Raw genomic sequence first — 19,731 nt, 5'->3', positions numbered from 1 at the left:
TTCATTGCTTCCAACATGTGGGAAACGAGTAGGACATGAGCTTCTGTGGGAGGGGTGAAAGGTCACTTGGTGCGCCTTGCACAGGCAAGCAAGGCACTGCTGGGAAAGGCTGGGCTCCAGAGGCCCTCTTTCCAGGGAAGACAACCCCCAAAGTGGCCACTGGCAGCTTCCTTTAGCACTGAAATTCATTGGGTGACAGTTTGGGGCTATAGAAAGAACGCTTGTTGGCAGTCTGAAGACATGGCTGCTAGTCCTAGTTCTGTGTCCTTAGGATGGTTCCTCCCTTCTCTGAGCCTCAGTATGCTCATCTGTAAAATGAAGACAATAATAGCTTAAAAGAGGGATATGAGGAAGGCATACAGAAATAAAGTGAGCCTGAGCCCCTCAATTACATCAAAACTAGCCCTAATCACAACCTGGATGAAATCTTAACAATCCAAACAGCAGCAACAGCTGTGTAATATTTTACAAGGCCTTTTCAATGAATTTTGCACCCAACAATCCTATGAAACATTACAGTTCAGCCTATTTTACAGACCATAAAACTTAGGATCAGTAGAACTTTGCCAATAATATCTGGGGTAGGAGGAAGCCTGAACTTTGGCTACATAGTCTAGCCCCTTCTCTCTCCCCAACAAAGCAGGTGAAATGGTCCTGAGCACAAACACTTAGAATGAAGCACTCTCTCAGGGCCAGAGCTGGCACTCCAGGCTGCTGCCCATGACAGGCAGCAGGTGTAGCTGATTTGACCTCATTTTTCCTAGTTTAGGAAGAAGCCATTGTTCCTGCTGGCTGTCCCTCTTCCCTTACTACCCAGGGTTCCTGTGAAGCTTGAGCTATTTGACCACCTGAATGTTGCAAACCTTTTTCTTGAAAAGGACTGACCTGGCATTGAAAAGTATCTGCACAGGTGGGGTGGCCCCAGCATAACTTTGACCAGCCTGACCCCATAAAATTGCTTTCCTCTGGCCCACTCAAGTGGGACTAATTTCATTGGCTTTTGACTTCTGTGGTTACTTTGATAGGGGTCAGGCCCAGCTGCTGGGGAGCACTGAGGCCAGCTTAGGAATAAGGGAGGTACAGCTTTGTGAGTGTAAAACAAGTGGATCTGCAAAGCATTTTCTCAGCTCACACCCTACCTGAGCCTCACCATCACCTGAGGGGCAATGTTGACACTCTTACCCATAGAACAAAAAAGACCCAGGCAAGGAAAGAGAACCTGACTGAAGCACACCCTAAGTGGCAGAGTAGCAACTGGAACCCCTATTTCTTGACTTTAAGTTCAAGGCTGAGAAATGAGCTATCAGTCAACAATAACCCAACAGGGGTTCTGAGGCTGCTGCTTCAACGCAGACCTAGCACACCCTGGCCACCTCTCACTGCTTCCTACCCTTCACCCAGATTCAGTTTAGGATCCCCTCCTTCAAGCTCATCTTTGGTACCAAAGGCCAAAAAGGCCTCCCCAGGACCTGGTTTCCAGCTTGAGAAACTCTAAAACTAGCAGGTGCTCATTAGTGGGGCCAGATGGCCCAAGCTGTTGTGCCTAGGGGCTGGGCTGTGGTCATTAAAGATGTGGCTGGTATCTTAGCCTACCACTAACCTAGGAGAGGCTAGGCCCGGCCAAAAAAGGATCCCTGTTTATGGATCCTACCACCTCCCCTCACGCCCTCTAACTTGCAGTTAAAATATACTTGCTCTGGTCTAAGTTGTCGCTTAATTTTCAAGAAAAATGAACTCTAATATTCAGTTACTTTAGGTTTTCTTGGACATTGCTTCACAATCATATCATTTCTAACACTTTACAAGTGGACTGGAGGACAGAGGAACAGAATCAAGCTTTCTACATTGATTAATGCCAGTTTGCCTTATTCCTCCACATCTGCTTGTGTAACTCATCTGAGGACTTGGTTCTGAGCCCTGTCTGCCTTGTAGAGCTTGCTACAACACATCATAACTTGGGCATCCATTTTATTTCTGAGCTCATTGTCGTTCAAAGCCTGGCTAAAGGGAATAAGGAAAGGGAAGCCAGAGCAGACTGACAAGAGACCCAACAACTAGGGTCACAGCCCTGTCAGTACCCACTTGGAAGACTGGAACAGCTGGCTGGTCCTAGGAGTAGGATGCGCTCTGCATCAGAGTATGTCCCATAGGGTTGTGTAGGACATGTGGGTGTGTCCCATAGATGTGTTCAAGTGTGTCTCATGGGGGGAAAGTTCTGTCTGTCCAAGCATGCCCTGTAGGAATGTCCCAGGGATAGCAATGTGTCTTGGGACTAGGAATGTGTCTGAGTGTGTATCTCAGTGTCTCACATGCATGTGCTTGTACGTTTGTCCTTGTATGCATCCCATGCATGTCCATGCATGCAACTGTGCATGAGCATGCCTCATGTGTGTCTGTGTATGAGGACTCTGCCTGTGCCAAGTATGTGCACATGCGTATGTCCCATGGCTAACTAAATAAGTGTGCTCTGTGTCAACATGAAAGCATGCCCTACACGTGTGTCCCGTGTATATGCCACAAATATATTCCACATGTGTCTGAGTATAAGTGTGTCCCACACATGACCTAGTGGGTACCTGAGGGTATGGGCAGAGGATATAGACAGCAAGTCTGAACCAATTCTTCTCTACCCACAATTTCTTTCTAATAGTTTTTCTCCTGGAAATATGGGTCAATCTTTTCTTAATCAGGACAAAGGACCTGAGTTCAAATTTCATCACTGACACTTTCTGAATGTGGTGGTCATAGGTAATTTTCCCAAGAGGCTTAGCCAACATGCCATTCATTCAAAGAATTTCACAAATGTGAGGTCTGGCAGCCAAGAGTTGAACAGAGAGACAGGACAAGGGTCAAAGACCAACTCAGAGACTTTGGGCAGGTCCCTGCCTCTCCCTAGGCTTCCATTTCCCCAAAAGTACTGTAATGAAGTTGAATTCAATGATCTTATGGGTTCTTTCTCTTATCCAGTGACTTTCCAGTTTAAGCACCATGGACTAACTTGTTCCCTCTCACCACAAAGTTTGTGTGCAGATATGTGCATGTGAATTAGCATGTGTAGATGTCTCATCCCAGCTAGGCCCCCTCAAGCCCTCAGCAAGCTACTGGTTACCTCTGTACACCTGTCAGCCATTTCACACTCATTTTCTCAATGACCTCAGCTACTTGCTGTAAAAAGAATAAATATGTAGCCCAAAAAATATACATCCTCCACCAATGCCCTGGGAAAATGAGACTGGATTTATCCAAATCATTTTCCCCCATTCTTTGGGAACTGCAGATATTAATCAGCCAACTCTTAGGTTAAAGGCCTAGTCTTTAAGAACAAGACCAGATAAATACACAAAGAGAAAACCTCCAAACTAAACAGGGCATAAAGGGCCCCAAAATCTATAGCCACTTTTCTGCATCTGGTAAGGTCTCTCGTGCATTCCTGGATGATATGACATCTAGACAGACTAAACAGATGTATATGAAGTGGCAATTTATGGTTCAATGCTAACCTGGCCAGAGATATCTGGTGGCATCTACCTGGTTCTCTCTGCTATCTTGACTAACTTTTGTTAAGAAGATCCAGATAGAAGCAACATGCAAAAGGGATCTTTAGAATAAACCCCTTGCCCAAGGCCACTTGATATCAGTGGGTTGATAACATCTAACCCATAAGCTATGCTTTTCCTGGCACACTACTGCTTTTAAGAGGTAACTTGGACAAGAATCATGTGGGACTCTATCAAGAGAAATAACCTACGAGTGCCTGGAGTACCAGAAAAGGGAGGGATAACAGAAAATACAGAGGAAATTGTTGAGGATTTGTTGGCAGAAAACATCCCTGATACTGTGAAAGATGAGAAGATATCTATCCAAGATGCTCATCGAACTCCACATAAGGTAGATCTTAAAAGAAAGTCACCAAGACATATTATAATCAAGCTTGCCAAAACCAAAGATAAAGAGACAATTATAAGAGCAGCGAGGGATAAAGGAAAAGTCACCTGCAAAGGAGAGCCAATAAGAATAATTTTGGAATACTCTGCAGAAACCACACAGGCAAGAAGGCAATGGGATGACATATTTAAAAAATTGAAGGAAAAAAAAATGCCTGCCAAGAATAATGTGTCCCTCAAAACTGTCTCTTAAATATGAAGGTGAAATTAAGACACTTCCAGATAAACACAAGTTGAGGGAATTCATAAAAACCAAACCAAAACTACAAGAAATACTAAAGGGAGTTCTTTGGTTAGAAAATCAATAATATCAGGTATCAACCCAAGACTAGAACACTGGGCAGAGCAACCAGAAGTCAACCCAGACAGGGAAATCAAAAAAAACAACAAAAAAAGCAAGATTTGAAAAAAAAAAAAAAAAAGCCCAACACAGGGTAACGGTGATGTTATTATATAAAAGAAGACAACATTAAAATAATAAAGAGGGACTAAGAAATGTAATCATACACCTTCCATATGGAGAGGAAGATATGGCGATACAAAGAAATAAAAGTTAGTTATAAATTTAGAAAAATAGGGGTAAATAATAAGGTAACCACAAAGGAGACAAACTATCCTACTCATCAAAATAAAATACAAGGGAAAAATACAGACTCAGCAGAAACAAAATCAACAACAACAAATATGGGGAAAGGACAATATACAAAGAAAATCTAATCAGCACATAAAATCAAATGGGAAAAAGAAACTGTCAACAACACACTAAAAAGACAACAAAAGGATTGCACTAAATTCATACCTATCCATAATTACACTGAATGTACATGGCCTAAATGCACCAATAAAGAGACAGACAGTGGCAGAATGGATTAAAAAACAAGATCCATCTACATGCTGCCTACAAGAGACACACCTTAGACTTAGAGACATAAACAAACTAAAACTCAAAGGATGGAAAAAATATATCAAGGAAACAACAATCAAGAAGGAGCAGGAGTGTTAATATTAATTTCTGACAAAATAGACTTTAAAGTTAAATCCATCAGAAACGATGAGGAAGGACACTACATAATGATTACAGGAACAATACACCAAGAAGATATAACCATATTAAATATTTATGCACCCAATGACAGGGCTGCAAGATACATAAAACAAACTCTATCAGCATTGAAAAGTGAGATAGACAGCTCCACAATAATAGTAGGAGACTTCAACACACAACTTTCGGTGAAGGACAGGATATCCAGGAAGAAGCTCAATAAAGACACGGAAGATCGAAATGCCACAATCAACCAACTTGACCTCGTAGACATATACAGAACACTCCACCCAACAGGAACCAACTACACTTTCTTTTCTAGTGCACATGGAACATTCTCTAGAATAGACCACATATTCGGTCATAAAGCAAGCCTTAGCAGAATCCAAAACACTAAAATATTACAAAGCATCTTCTCTGACCATAAGGCCATAAAAGTGGAAATCAATAACAGGAAAAGCAGGGAAAAGAAATCAAACACTGGGAAACTGAACAATATCCTGCTCAAAAAAGATTGGATTATGGAAGACATTAAGGATGGAATAAAAAAATTCATACAATCCAATGAGAATGAAAACACTTCCTATCAGAACCTTTGGGACACAGCAAAAGCAGTGCTCAGAGGCCAATTTATATCAATAAATGCACACATCCAAAAAGAAGAGCCAAAATCAAAGAACTATCCCTACAACTTGAATAGAAAGAGAACAACAAAAGAAACCCACAGGCACCAGAAGAAAACAAATAATAAAAATTAGAGAATGGATAAATAAATTATGGTATATTCACACAATGGAATACTACGCATCGATAAAGAACAGTGAGGAATCTGTGAAACATTTCAATACATGGAGGAACCTGGAAGGCATTATGCTGAGTGAAATTAGTCAGTTGCAAAAGGACAAAGATTGTATAAGACCAGTATTATAAGAACTTGAGATATAGTTTAAACTGAGAAGAAAACATTCTTTTGTGGTTATGAGAGGGGGGAGGGAGGGAGGGTGGGAGGCGGTATTCATTAATTAGATAGTAGATAAGAACTACTTTAGGTGAAGGGAAAGACAGCACACAATACAGGGGAGGTCAGCACAATTGGACTAAACCAAAAGCAAAGAAGTTTCCTGAATAAACTGAATGCTTCAAACGCCAGTGTAGCAGGGGCAGGGGTCTGGGGACCATGGTTTCAGGGGACATCTCACTCAACTGGCATAATAAAATCTATTAAAAAACATTCTGCATCCCACTTTGAAGAGTGGCATCTGGGGTCTTAAACGCTAGCAAGCAGCCATCTAAGATGCATCAATTGGTCTCACCCACCTGGATCAAAGCAGAAGGAAGAACACCAAGGACACAAGGTGATTACGAACCCAAGAGATGGAAATGGCCACATGAACCAGAGACTACATCATCGTGAGACCAGAAGAACTAGATGGTGCCTGGCTACAACCAATGACTGCCCTGACAGGGAAAGCAGAGAACCGCTGAGGGAGCAGGAGAGCAGTGGGATGCAGACCCCAAATTCTCATAAGAGCAGACTTAATGGTCTGACTGAGACTGGAAGGACCCTGGTGATCATGGCCCCCAGACCTTCTGTTGCCCCAGGACAGGAACCATTTCCAAAGCCAACTCTTCAGACATGGATTGGACTCGACAATGGGTTGAAGAGGGATGCTGGTGAGGAGTGAGCTGCTTGGATCAGGTGGACACTTGAGACTATGTTGGCATCTCCTGCCTGGAGGGGAGATGAGAGGGTAGAGGGGGTTAGAAGCTGGCGGAAAGGACACGAAAAGAGAGAGTGGAGGGAGGCAGCAGGCTGTCCATTAGGGGGAGAGTAATTGGGAGTGTGTAGCAAGGTGTATATGGGTTTTTGTGTGAGAGACTGACTTGATTTGTAAACTTTCACTTAAAGCACAATAAAAACTATTAAAAAAAAAAAAAGAGGTAACTTGGAAACAGCACTGATCTGGGTCAATCAAACCAATTCTCTGAGCTTCAGTTTCCTTAGCCATTAAATGGGGAGAATTAATATTGACCTTGCCCACCTCATAGCATTGTGGGGAAAAGTCCAACTTGGCAGGGACAAAAGACAATACAATAGTCCTTGTTTTGTTGCCCTGCCCCCAGATCAATGAAGAGTTTTCAAACAAAATGATTCCAGTAAAGGTGAAGAATGTCTATTTGTTCTAAATAGGTCATTGGTCTCAAGAGCCTGAGGTTTCTAACACGACTCTTAAACATACCATGAAAATCCAGTAATGCTCTTCGCAAATCCTAGCCAAGGACCTGGAGGCCAAGAATTGGTTTTTAATTGCCAAGTGCCTAGGTGGTTCTGGCTTGATGGACTTGACAAGGTGCTAAATAAAAATATAATTAGCTTTGGCTTTTTTTCCAAGCTCTTCTTTAAGCTTTGCAGGAGATAGGGAGAGAGAAAGCTAATCTGCTATTCACAGCAACATGTGTGTGACTAGGCGGGGGGTGGAGCTTGGGGTGAAAAAAAGAAAGATTCTTATTTAAAAAATCCCAGCTTTCCACCAAAGGCCCAAGCCAAGGGCAAGGTCATGAAGCCACTCTGCTTCAGAGGGGTGGAAGTAAAAGAGTCCTCCATGCTGTGAGGGAGAGAAGTGAAGCACAGAGACACTGGAATTTGCTCAAGGTCATCCAGCAACTCTATTTATTTATTTGCAACTCCTCTTTATTCATGTGTATGCCCTTCATTCAACAAAATCTTTATGGGCTCCACCACTATGTCAGCCACCCACAGAAGATTTCTGCCTCAAAGAGTTCTCAGGGATTATCTGCTCCAATTTACAGAAAAGAAAAACCAACTTAGAGACTTGCCTGAGGTCACAGAGCTAAAAAAATGGCATAAACTCTTGGTTCAGTGACCCTTTTCTTTCCAGTACACCATATGGGTATCTCTCCTGAAAGAAAAGAGTGGCTTGCACATCTCACAGGGCCAGGAACTCACATACTTGCAAGGCAACGTACTAGCTCCAGCACTACTACAAACATACTGTGTTTCCTTGGGCAAGTCCTTACCCTCCCTGGGCCTAGTTGCCCAGCTTCCACAATGAGGGGGTTAGACTCAGAACATCTGTAAGCACCCCTTTTCTAGAAGATACAGCTGTCTAGAATGACTTTAAATGGCACTGTAACTTATAGAGCTTGAGCCCAGAAAATGAGGCTGGGAATCAGCTGTATGATAGGTCTTTGAGCCTTATTTTTCTCATCTGTGAAATGGAGATAATCCCACTTCACAGAGCCACAGAAAAGATCAAGTAAAACAATGTGCAAAACCTACCAAAAGGTGTAAGACAATGTTAAAGAGTCAAGAATTGAGTATCCACTAGCTCCAGTTGCTTTCCTCAAAATCCAAGTATAATCTATGTACTTCCTGTCCAATAAATCTTCCCAAGGCTTCCTGTGTAGTTCATTCTGGACTCACAAGACAAGCATCCCAGATGATTGCAAGGTCCAAAGAATATTAAGAAACCCCTTCACTCCCTATGGGCCCCAAGCACAAAGCAGTCTCTTCATTTTGCCTTTGTTCTGAGTCCTCCCACCATGCCAGGCCTAATCAGAGCCCCTCCTGCAGGCTCCTGTCATTCCCTATGCCTCTCCCCAAAAGCCAAGGCACCTACTGCCCAGCCCTCCTGCCAACCAGCAGGATTCACAGAGGGAGAAGGAAGGAAGAAAGTGGGTGGAAAAAGAGGCTGTAGGAGGTACAGACAATCAGCTAAAAGTAGCTGCTGCCTTTAGGCACCACACTCTGAGGGGGTGGGAGGTGGGCTCTTAGCATATCCTTCCTACAGCCAGCTGGGCAAGAAGGTGCATGGTTTCCCCTCCTTAATCAAGGCAGGCAGGCGGAGAGATCAGAGCTGCCAGGGCCATTCCCAGAGCTCAAATGTGGATACACAGTGCCAGCCTCCTCTAGGCCCCAAGGGTGGATGGGCAGGGCTGCATCCATGCATGGCTCCCTGCCTCAGGAGAGCTGACAAGGCCTAAAGAAACTCTGTGCTTCTTATTCTACTGCCTGGCATTCCAAGGGCTGCTGGCAGGCCTGCTCCCCTCCAGGAGCTTACATAATGCTCTCATTCTCTGTCTCTCTGTAAACTTGCTTTCTCCAACCAAACCTAAGACAGCATCCAGATCTTTGGCCTGGCCAAGGGAGCATAGAGTCAGTGCCCCACAGAGCAGGTAAGAGGTTACAGGAAGCAAGGGACTGATTTGAGGAATCAGGATCCCAGGCTCATCACTGCAACCTATAGACCAGTCCCTTTCCCCTTCTGTGCCTTGGTTTTCTCATCTGTAAAATATGGGGGTAGGGGAGTCCTGCGGACCTCCAGAGTACTTTAATCTTTGTCCCTATGTGATTCTCTGTGAATCCTGGCCACTTAAATGAAAGACCCACACCCACCATGCAACCCCATCCAAGAGTATCTGTGTGGATCATCTTCCCAGCATTTTGACTGGGCTGGGCAGAGCCATCTCCACTCTCCTAACTCTAATTCCCCTAGTGACCAAGATCTGCATTGGTAAGATGGTTAACTGGAACTTATAGACTGTCCTCCACATTCACCCCAGGCCCATTTCAACCAAACCAGCTCTGCTTTTTCCTATTTTATATAGCAGCATCTGGCTAAAATTTCATTTGAGACCTTGATTCTTCTACTGAAACCACTCCTCATTTTAGTGACACAAAAACTGAGGCCTAGTGGGTAAAAGCCTTGATCAAGATCTGGCAGCAAGATAGGTACAGAACCAGGGCTTGATCCAAGGGCCTTTTCCAGTTTTTTCTACTAATGCAGGTCTCCCTAACTCTTGACCTCAATGCTCAAAGGACAGATACCCAATTCCTGTCAGGGGCCTGCAACTAGCACAGAAAAGTGGTAAGGGCATTAGAAGCTTCCCTCCCTTAACTTTCCCTCTTCTTCCAGGTTGCCCCCTTTGTTCCTTTCTTCAAAGATTCCTCCTGAGTTCTGCTCTATATCAGTAGAACTCCTTCAATTCTCAAAGGCCCATGACTAAATCCTGCCAACAGACTCCAACTATGCAGACTGCACTGGAAGCACCACAAGATGTGGCATCAAGAGGCCTGGGTTGTAGGCCAGGCACTGCCACTTCCTGGCCACGTGGTTTCCTCAATTACTTCCAGGTTTGGGGGAGAATCTACCGAAATAACTAGGGAACTTTATTTGTTGAAATTCTTATTAATAGTAGCATTATCATTAACTAAGGGAATTGTTTAAAATACTACTGGGAGGGGCTCTGGGCTGCCAGAGCAGCCGGCCCCTTGCCACGTAGGCTTTTCCAGACCTCTGAGGCTGGTCCCATATCTGTAAGAGGCAATTTCTCAATTATCCATATGATATGTCTCTTTAAAAAAATGCTGAATCCAAAACTGGCATCCCTCTGCCACTCAGCTCACTGTAGGGTTCTCTTCCCTCCTGGCAGACAGTGTGTGCTCAAGGAACACAACCTATGCTTCAGTTCTTCTAACACAAACCTAAGCCAAACAGAATTAGGAAAGCAAATCTATTACCCCCAAATCACCCTGTGCATTCTAAACCTGCTAATAAGGATCTTTGGATTACCTGCTGGTTTTGAGTAATAATATTCTCTAATCATTCTGATCATTATTAATAACAGAGTAAACATAGATTGTGAGAGCCAGAAGAAAGCTTTAAGGCCATCTAATCCAGCTATCCTCATATTGCAGATGAGAAAATCAAGTTTCAAAGGGGAGAAGTAATTTACCCAAGGCCACCTAGCGAATGAACAAAATAGCAAAGGAGCAAGAAATGACCTTTTTCCTGAAGGGTTCAAGCCATCTTACAGCTGATTGTTTTTAATCCGTATAGGTCCCCTGCGTACCCACTCTCCTGGGTTGAAACCTTCTTTTTTGCTTGGGCATAAGCCCCTAGAACTTGTCAAAGCCCCCACAATCCTAGAATAAAATCTCATCATCTGCAAAGCCTGCCTATTCCTGTGTGTGATAAGCCAGACTCAGGCTAAGCAAACATTTCATTTGCGCCATTTCATGGCAGTGATTCTCACCCCTGACTGAACCTTCCATTCACCTCGGATAGCTTTTAAAAATATATTGATGCCAGGGCCCCCTGATGACCAACTCAATCAGGTCTCCCCTAGAGATTCTAGAAATTGTTGTTCTTGTTGTTAACTCCCCAGATGATTCCAATGTGCAGCCAGGGCTGAGAGCCACTGGGTTAATGGAAACTGTTCTGCAAACCAACAAAGTAAACATGCACAGTTTCCTGAACCCTTTAAGAACCAAATATATTCATTTTCAAAGCTATATCCATGATGTGAAGATTTCCCAAAGAGGGAACAGGAAAGTGGTACCAAGAAATCCCAGTCAAATTCTGGACCCAATTAAGAAACATATCGTTTTGTGACACTGAAATTAACACAGGGTGCCCTGGAGCCTACAGCCCAATTTACCAGCAGCGAGATGCCAAGTTACTCACACTCCTTTTTCTGATGGGGTCATTGATTTCGTAGATGATTGCTATTAACATATCTTAATGTCCACAAAAAATGCAATAAATCTACCATGTTACATTATTCTCATTAACATGCCAGTAGGATAGATGATGGTACAGCCTAGTGGATTTTGCACTGGTTGAGCAGATATATACAAAGATTAACAGGCCCCAACTCCAAGACAGCACTCATGAGGGACCAGGGGAGTTATCATTAACCTCATCATATTTAACATTTTTAAAATCAACAACTTCAATGATACTTATTCAGTTTTCAAATGATTTGATGCTAGAAGGGACTGTCAATCTGTTGCATGGCATGAAGAAAAATTTTAAAAACTAATAAAAGGCTAGAACAATGAACCAACACAACAAAATAAAATTTAACAAGTTTGGTTCAAAAGGCCTCAAGTTTGGTTCAAAAGGCCAAAATTGCACAAGAGAACAAAGTACTTGACTATACAGCAAAGAGTATAGTAGCTTACAAGCTAAAAAGACTAATATGGTAGTGTCTGGGGTCTTAAAAGCTTGTGAGCAGCCATCTAAGATACAACTATCAGTCTCTACTTGTCCGGAGCAAAAGAGAAAGAAGAAAACCAAAGCCTCAAAGAAGAAAATAATCTACAGGACAAAGAGTATACATGAACCATGACCTCATCTACCCTGAGACCAGAAGAACTAGATGGTGCCCAGCTACCACTACCAACCATTCTCATCAGGGCCACAATAGATGAACCCTGAAAGAATGGGAGAAAAATGTGGAACAGAACCTCAAATTCTTGAAAAACAAAACAAAACAGACCTACTGGACTGATTAAGACTGGAGGACTCTCCCAGACTATTGCCCTGAAGTACTCTTCATACCTTGAAGCAAAACTAACCCCTGGGGTTAAATAACAGATTGGCTCACAAAATATCACCCGTAACTACTGTGATCCTTCAAAAAATTACCTATATGAGACCAAAAGGTCGACAATTACTTTAAAACAAAGATGAGAATTTAAGGCGCCAGGAAAACTAGATTAATGGAAATGGAGCAACCAGAACAGAAATAATGAGAATATTCACACATTGTGAAGAATGTAACCAATGTCCCTGAACAACTTGTGTAAAAATTGTTGAATGGGAACCTAAATTGCTGTGTAAACTTTCAATGAAAACACAATAAAATACTATTAAAAAAAAAGGCTAATGCAGTGGCCCTTACATTTGAATCACCTCTGGGAGCTTTAAATTAAATGAATAAATAAATAAAAGCTGCTTGGGCCCTATCCCAAGACAATTAAATCAGAATCTCTGAGTGGGAACCTGGCATGGATATTTAAAAACTTCCCAAGTGATCTGAATGTTCAGCGAGGGCTGAGAACAAGTTAAAGGCTTCTTATTACACATTTCACAGATCAAAGTCCCTTTGTACTTGATCCTGGTCAAGTGGCACCTAGAGTAGCATGATCAGTTCTGGACAACATATTTTTAATGAAATATAGAAAAATAAGAGAGTTTCAAAAGGAAGGGCAATTAGCGAAAACTGCAATTTCTTCAAAACATTCTGTATTTCAAGCTTCACCAATTCACACTGGCTCCTTGCAGATCCCAAACAGTGAGTTTTCATAAGACAAAGGGAACCATTTGATGCATATTCAATACAAAAAGGCAGCATTTTATGCAATAATAATTCTGTGCAAAAGTGCTACACGAATGAAAGGTATTAAAAAGCACTAAAAATGTAAGTGAGTGGCTGAGAATGCTAGTATGATTTCAGGAGTGACACACACTTCCTTCCCCACCTGACCCTATGCAGCTTCACACTAGCTGGGAATGATCAACTCGGATTCTCTCACCTCTCTGTTTTGAAAGGCAGACCCACTCCTAGCCCACCAACCTCTGGGACCTTTACTCTCCTTGGTTATAAAAATGGGAATACGAGGCTGATGTGATGCTCAAACTAGAATGAATGTGAAATTGCTCTGTAAACTCTATAGGCCTGTGCACTGATAAGACATTATTAGTATTGCCATTACAGCTGTTTCCTAAGTCTTCTCTTCCCTAAAGGCTATTCCCCTTCTAGTTTTTCCACTTTGTACTTCAGTGCCAGGGCAAAGCACAATGAATTAAATACTCTAGAGAGCTAAACCCACCCAAGGACAGGAGGAGACACTCTGGGCAGATAGTGGAAGAGGTAAGCTTTAATTAAGGATACCTGGAAAGCCAGAGAACCAGTTGGCCCAGAACAAGTTGAAGAGCTGCAAATAAGGGCAAGAGAGTCGAAGACTTCCCCCCTCCATCCCACTTCTTGATGCAAAGGCACTGCAGCTCAGTGCCGCGTGGGGAGACAGTTATTTTGGGAGGAAAGGCTCAATTTCCAATCACATCCCTGCATAGAGCAAGCACTGCACAGGCCAAGAGAGCAGAGGCTGAGACAGCAAAGAGCAAGGGGGAGGACATGCTTTGCATCATCCCTGCGAAGGCCAGAGTATACCCTCTGGTCACAGCCAAGCACTTTCAATCTAGGTCTCAGTGCAGGGCAGAAGAGCGCCTCACCCACAGGCTTGTTGGGATCCCTCAGCTTCCCCAGCAGCTTAATTACTCACACAAGTAGGTGAAAGAATCTGGGCCAGGTCCCAAGTCTTGCTTATCAGCTCCACAATCAAACTGGTCTTCCCAACTTGCTCAGCTTCCAGTCGGAACTACTGAGAGATCAGTGACATAGAAAGAAAAATCCCCAAACTCCATATTGTGGCTAGGCAGGGTTCCTCAAGCCATTAAAAAAATTGGGGTACACTGAGTCGGAATGGACTCAGTAACAACAGGTTTTTGCACAAACAGATAATGCGGGTTCTGGCAGATGGAAGCTGGGGAACCAAGAACCTAGGCTGAACTCTCTGGTCTCAAGAGGAAAAACAGCTGCTTGGCTTGGTCCCACCTAACTACCCCTTCCTTCCCCTACCCGCCCCCCGCCCCACTCCACAGCTGAAAGTTAGGATGAAAAAAATATGTCAGAGCCTGTGTATCTCCTTTCATTAAAGGTGGGAGGTTAGATGGCTCAATCTTATGGAGAGTGTAGTGACAGGAGAGGAATTGGAACCTACGAGCCTTCCACAATAAGGAGTCTCCAGGGTCGCTATGAGTTGGAATCAACTCGAAGGCAACAGGTTTGGTTTTTTTGGTTTATGCCTGCTGTGGACATGTTTTCTCATCATCAGCAAACAATGGGGAACTTGTCCTTTCTTTGTCCCATTCCCAAAAGCATCTCCAGAGGCCTTGGTGCCTGGGTCTTTAAAGGGTGGGCTCTGGAGCTCAGCAAGAGCTGAGAGATGCAGGAGTTGCTAGGATACCAGCAGAGGGCATTTTCTTGAATTCCATGATGGGGAGCTGAGACCCAAAATCCCTGAGTTGGGATTTTACCCCTCTTGGTAGCAAAAGCTTATCTCTACCCAAAGGAGCCAGAGAGAAAGGATGGGGAAGAGGGGTTTTGTTGGGAAAAGCTGGAACAAATCAGAAAGGAAAAGTCCTGTTCTCCTTATTTCTCACCCACTTAAAGTGGGAGTGTGGGGTGTCAGGGGAAAGAGAAAAGTGAGAAGGAGGAAGACAAAGATATGAGGTAGGAGAGAAAGAAAAAAAAACACAAGTCAAAATGCAGAGGGTTCCACTCTTCTAGGCCACATTTTCTCATTTTCTCCTACTCTTTTCTGGTTTTACATACCCTTACACATCTGAAGGAGAAATGCCAAACCTTTAGGATTCACATAAGTAAAAAGTCACACTGCCACTTTCTGTTTTCTACTCCCTGTGGCTGCTCTAGGGTGGCCTGCCATCTGGCTAGAAACTTCCTTCCCATTATTTGCCTAGAGATAAAAGCATTTAAAAAGTGCTAACCCATTCTACTAGCTAAATTACTGATAGAAGGGTTCAATCAAGCTACCCCTCTAGCCTGAGAGGATACGGGGGGAGGACTGGCCCGGGGACCTCCATCATTCCTAAATCAAACCAAATCCATTGCCATGAGTTGATTCTGACTCATAGCGACCCTATAGGACAGAGTAGAACCGCCCCATATAGGGTTTCCAAGAAGCAACTGGTGTATTCAAACTGCTGACCTTTTGGTTAGCACCCAAGCTCTTAACCACTGCACCACCAAGGCTCCCATCGATCCTAAAAATACCAATCAAATACTTACAGGCCCTGGCATTAGTAAGCCTTCAGAAACGTGGGATTCAGTGCATGCCCTGCTTCCTTTCCTCATTCCTATCACCACCAGTCCCTCCAACCAAGTTCTGAGTGTGTACTCCTCAACACACACAGAAGGGCATGTACACATACCCACAAACATACTGTCAAACACCCCCACACATACACATACCCAAAGGCTTTCTGCCAAGGGTCTGTTAGGCACCCAAAAGGGAAGGCTGTGGCATTTAGTGACATTTAACCAGTTGCCATTGAGTCATTTCTAACTCATGATGACCTCATATGTGTTAGAGTAGAACTGTGCTCCATAAGACTTTCGATGGCTGATATTTCCAGAAGTAGATCGCCAGGCCTTTCTTCTGAGGTGCCTCTGGGTAGACTGGAACCTCCAACCTTAAAATTAGCAGCCAAGGGCATTAACCGTTTGCACCACCCAGGACTCTGGGTCAAAGACTAGCCTTAGGGACCCTATCTTCCCTTAGGGGGAAAAAATTCTATTGTTGCAGTCCCAGTTTCTTTCTTACACAGCTAGACAAAAAGCAAAAAGTCCCTTAGGTAAAATTTAGTTTCTCCAGCTATTCCCTCTGTTACCCTTCATTAACATTTCATTTACTTTTTCCTTCCTCTTTCTGGTTCATCCTCCTCTGACTTCAAGTACCTATACAAAAAAAAAAATCCCAAACCTGTGGCCATGGAGTAGATTCCGACTCACTATGGGTGCCTAAAATCACAGAATGAAAGAACTTTGGAGGTCACCTAATCCAACCATCCCAAAATGTCAATGTTATAGGGAATCCCAAGCCCACTAAAAAGCAAAAAAAATTATCCAAGGTCAAATAGCTGCAGAACAGAGAAAACCCAGGTCTGCAGCTGCCCAGCATAGAGCCTTTTCCCACTCTCCAACACTGCCTCAAAACAAAGTGTCCAGCCAAGACAAAAGCTTACTTTAGATAATACCACTGGAGGTAAGGGGGAAAAAAATCATTAGATTTGCTCTGCAAAAAAGCTAGTTCTTGGTTCCACCCAGGAGACCTCCAAAAGGGACCAATGAGTGATTAATAAGAATCATTGTCAGCAAATTTCCCCAATCATGCTTACCTCATGGTACCAACCGGAGAGAGATAAAAAAAAAAAAAAAAAACCACTTTCTCACCCACACCTAGTCAACAAGAGTGCACTTTGAGGCTCAAAACCTGGTCTGACGCCATTAAATAACATTCTCTGGGTCCTGTGGCCAGGATAATTTCAAGAGATCCCTTCACAGCCCCTCTCCCTTTACAATAATTTCCAACGAGCTTGAGCAAGGGCATAGGAAACCTGACAGCACAATGCCAAGAGATCTGCATATCATACATGAGCAGCCACCCACAAGGGGGCTGTAGGGGGAACACATATGTGGATGTGTGTGTACCCCGAATCATTGCTACATGAGCCAGAAATGGCACTATTTCAAGTCAGGTAAGCAATGGAATGAGAAAGACCTGCTTACATCAGCAGGGGAAAAAATAAAAGTATCATGCACACTGGCGTCAGAGACAAATTTTTTCCTGGCTGTGCAAAGAGCTTTCTCAGTAGAAACAGAAATATCAAAATAACAACATTAGCAATAATAACAACTATCGCCACTATCACAGAGGAGCAAAAATATTTCAAATTGGAATGAAATGTTGCTTCCAGCTCATATGTTTTCCCGAGTCCTTATCTGATTCCATCTAGACATTTTTATGGGGGGGTACTCAAAACTCCCCACTTAGCACATTACATACTTTCAGTTTGTTCTAGAAATATTTCAGTTAGAGAGACCTCTACTGTTAACACACAAGCAAACAAAAACATCACCACTTTTTCATCAGCACTATGTTATATTTAAAATGTAGTTCAAGAAAATCATTACAAATGAGATCACCCCCAAAAAGCCATATTTAAATACTATTATTCCCAAAGTGAGTAAAGAACTGCCTTTATGTTGTCTTTTGGAAGAGATACACACGAAGAAAACCCCCAAACTCAAAACAGGAGTACAATCTTTGGAAAAGGGAGCCCAAACAGCTGTCAATATCCTCTCCGGCCAATTCATAAAGATCAGAGAACACTTTTATGTTCCATTCCAGGATTCCAAATAGACTCTTCATGCTTTACGAAATATTTTCAAGGTGGCTTCTGTACAAATAGGAAACTAAAACCTGGACAGCAAATTGAGATCCAAAGACACAGTTACCAACAGCCAGCTCCAATGCATCCCACCATGTCATTTCTCAAATTCTTCCCTCCCGTTAAAAAAAGAACAGGTTTCCCTAAATCCATTTCTTGCATCGAATTTTTTCCTCTAAACATCCAGTGCAAGACTGTTCTTCCTGCAAAGCCAAAAATTCATCATGCTCTTCCACAAATCCCTCTGCCCTAAAACAAACCCAAATGCACTCCTGATAGCGAGAGAAAAATTTTAACTAAAATTCTCTCATGGACTTTAAGGTAATTTCCAAGAAAATGAGCTGACAAAACACCGCAAACAGCAAAGCCACTGTTTTAAGGACGCAGAGCTTGCTCGGTGAACGTCACATAGATGGAGAATGCACACGCACACACACACACACACACTTAAGTAGAAAGCATTTCTTTATCAACAATTTCACTCAGGTTTTTTTTAATACACCAACTACATTCACAGGCATACTTAAAAGAGAAGACACGACAAAAGATTTAGGGAGAGATAATATACCAACGTCATACATATCACAGCGAGGCCATGTTGAAGCTCATAACGTTTTCCCCCCGCGTAAAAAAGCTTGCTCTCTCTCTCCCTCTCTTTCCCTGTCTCTGTCTGTCGTCTCTCAGTCCCCCCCTCCCCCCCCGGGTGGTTCTTGGGATGAAATCAAAGCGAGAGTTCGCAACAGATCAGGTGGCTGGACTCCATTCAGCGGGTTCCCAGGAAAAACATGAGTATGACATTGACAAGCAGGAGGACTACAATCACGGCAAAAACAACTACAGTTTGCACATCCAGGGTCATGGTGCAATGCAGAACACTGTAGTGTTCCAGGTGGGGGGCCGGCAGATTGGGAGATGTCAGTCTCTGTTCTGTCAGACTGTCCATACAGCCACCATGCTAGAAAGGAGAGGAGGAAGTCGGGTGATTAGGGAAGGGCTGGGTTTGGCGCCCGAATACGGTGGGGGAGGGGAGGGGGAATGGGGGCAGGGGCGCTTGCTTCCCCCCCTCTCAGGCAGGACTGGGCTGATCTTTCTTCCCTAACTGAGAAATCTTAGCTTGCGCTGAAGTCGGCAGAGTCCAGCATTCTCTCTCGGGAGCCACGGAAAAGCCAAAATCCTGGTTTTCAAAGGGAAAGGCGGGAGGGAACCTGTGGGAGGTTCTCCGGAGCCTGCTCAGTCCGTCTGTCCCGGTGTTTGTCCGTCTGCCTGCCTGGCTACCGGTCAGTCTCGGTCTCCCCTACTCCCTCTAGTTTGCTCGCTCTCCTATGCTCCTTAGCTTGCTCGCTCAGTTCGCTGGGCTGCCGGCTGCCAGCCGCTCGCTGTAGCAATGTCTGATTCGCCCTCTCTCTTTCTACCCCCACCCACAGTCCGCAGACTGTCGTTTTATTCGCCGAGCGACTGCGGGCGCCTGCGTGAACGGCAGGCCGAGCCACTGACAGGCCCTCTAGCCAATAAGAGGTGACGCTTCGGCGCGTCCTCTCACCAGGGGCGGGACCAAAGCTGGTGTGCCAGTCAGGGCAGCCAATGGGAAGGCCTAAGGCCCCTGGAGCAAGGCTCTATGCATTCCAGCTGGCGGGAGCCTAGGCTGCCAGTTCCGCGTGGGGGGTGGAGATCTTGTTGGGGGTGGGTTGAGGGGGATGTACAGAGAGAGAGGAAGCCTAGGAGAGAAAGGAGTATGAAGGAGGGAGCAGACAGAGAGGGATGGAGGGGGAAGGGTGTGATAGGGAGAGAGGAAGGGCAGAGGTGGAGGCCAGAGAGAAACAAAGAAGGATGGGAAGGAGAGAAAATTGATGATTAGATGACAAAAGAGAGGAGTGGAAAAGGAGGAGAAAAGATGGGGGGGGAA

At 44.0% G+C, this 19,731-nt stretch overlaps 2 protein-coding genes across 17 annotated transcripts in view; both read right to left on the bottom strand.

The window, feature by feature from the left end:
* The window catches only part of ARHGEF9 (Cdc42 guanine nucleotide exchange factor 9), a 179,599-nt gene extending 160,345 nt beyond the window's left edge, over positions 1-19,254 (bottom strand). For 5 of the 16 annotated variants that reach the window (XM_023551460.2, XM_064278379.1, XM_064278387.1 and 2 more), the window contains exon 1: positions 14,081-14,420. Coding sequence is in view for 2 of the 16 variants with exons in the window: in XM_064278385.1 (XP_064134455.1) it covers positions 18,397-18,405 (9 nt within the window). In the remaining 14 variants the exon portion in view is untranslated. Of the gene's footprint in view, positions 1-14,080; positions 14,422-18,396; positions 18,519-19,033 lie in introns of those variants that run through there. The other 11 variants (XM_064278384.1, XM_064278380.1, XM_064278381.1 and 8 more) reach the window with 9 other exon arrangements.
* LOC135228921 (uncharacterized) lies at positions 18,580-19,037 on the bottom strand. Its single transcript, XM_064278397.1, has one exon. The coding sequence runs from the start codon at positions 18,769-18,771 to the stop codon at positions 18,592-18,594; it is 180 nt and encodes a 59-aa protein (XP_064134467.1). The 5' UTR covers positions 18,772-19,037; the 3' UTR covers positions 18,580-18,591.
* Positions 19,255-19,731: the final 477 nt, after the last annotated feature.

Source organism: Loxodonta africana, chromosome X (assembly GCF_030014295.1).
Source record: "Loxodonta africana isolate mLoxAfr1 chromosome X, mLoxAfr1.hap2, whole genome shotgun sequence".
Lineage (NCBI taxonomy): Eukaryota > Metazoa > Chordata > Mammalia > Proboscidea > Elephantidae > Loxodonta > Loxodonta africana.
Note: the sequence above shows the minus strand (reverse complement) of the source record. Positions and strands in the feature narration are given on the sequence as shown.

Excerpts from the sequence above, each read along its gene's own strand:
- LOC135228921 (XM_064278397.1), bottom strand. The coding sequence starts at position 18,771 with ATGGACAGTCTGACAGAACAGAGACTGACATCTCCCAATCTGCCGGCC.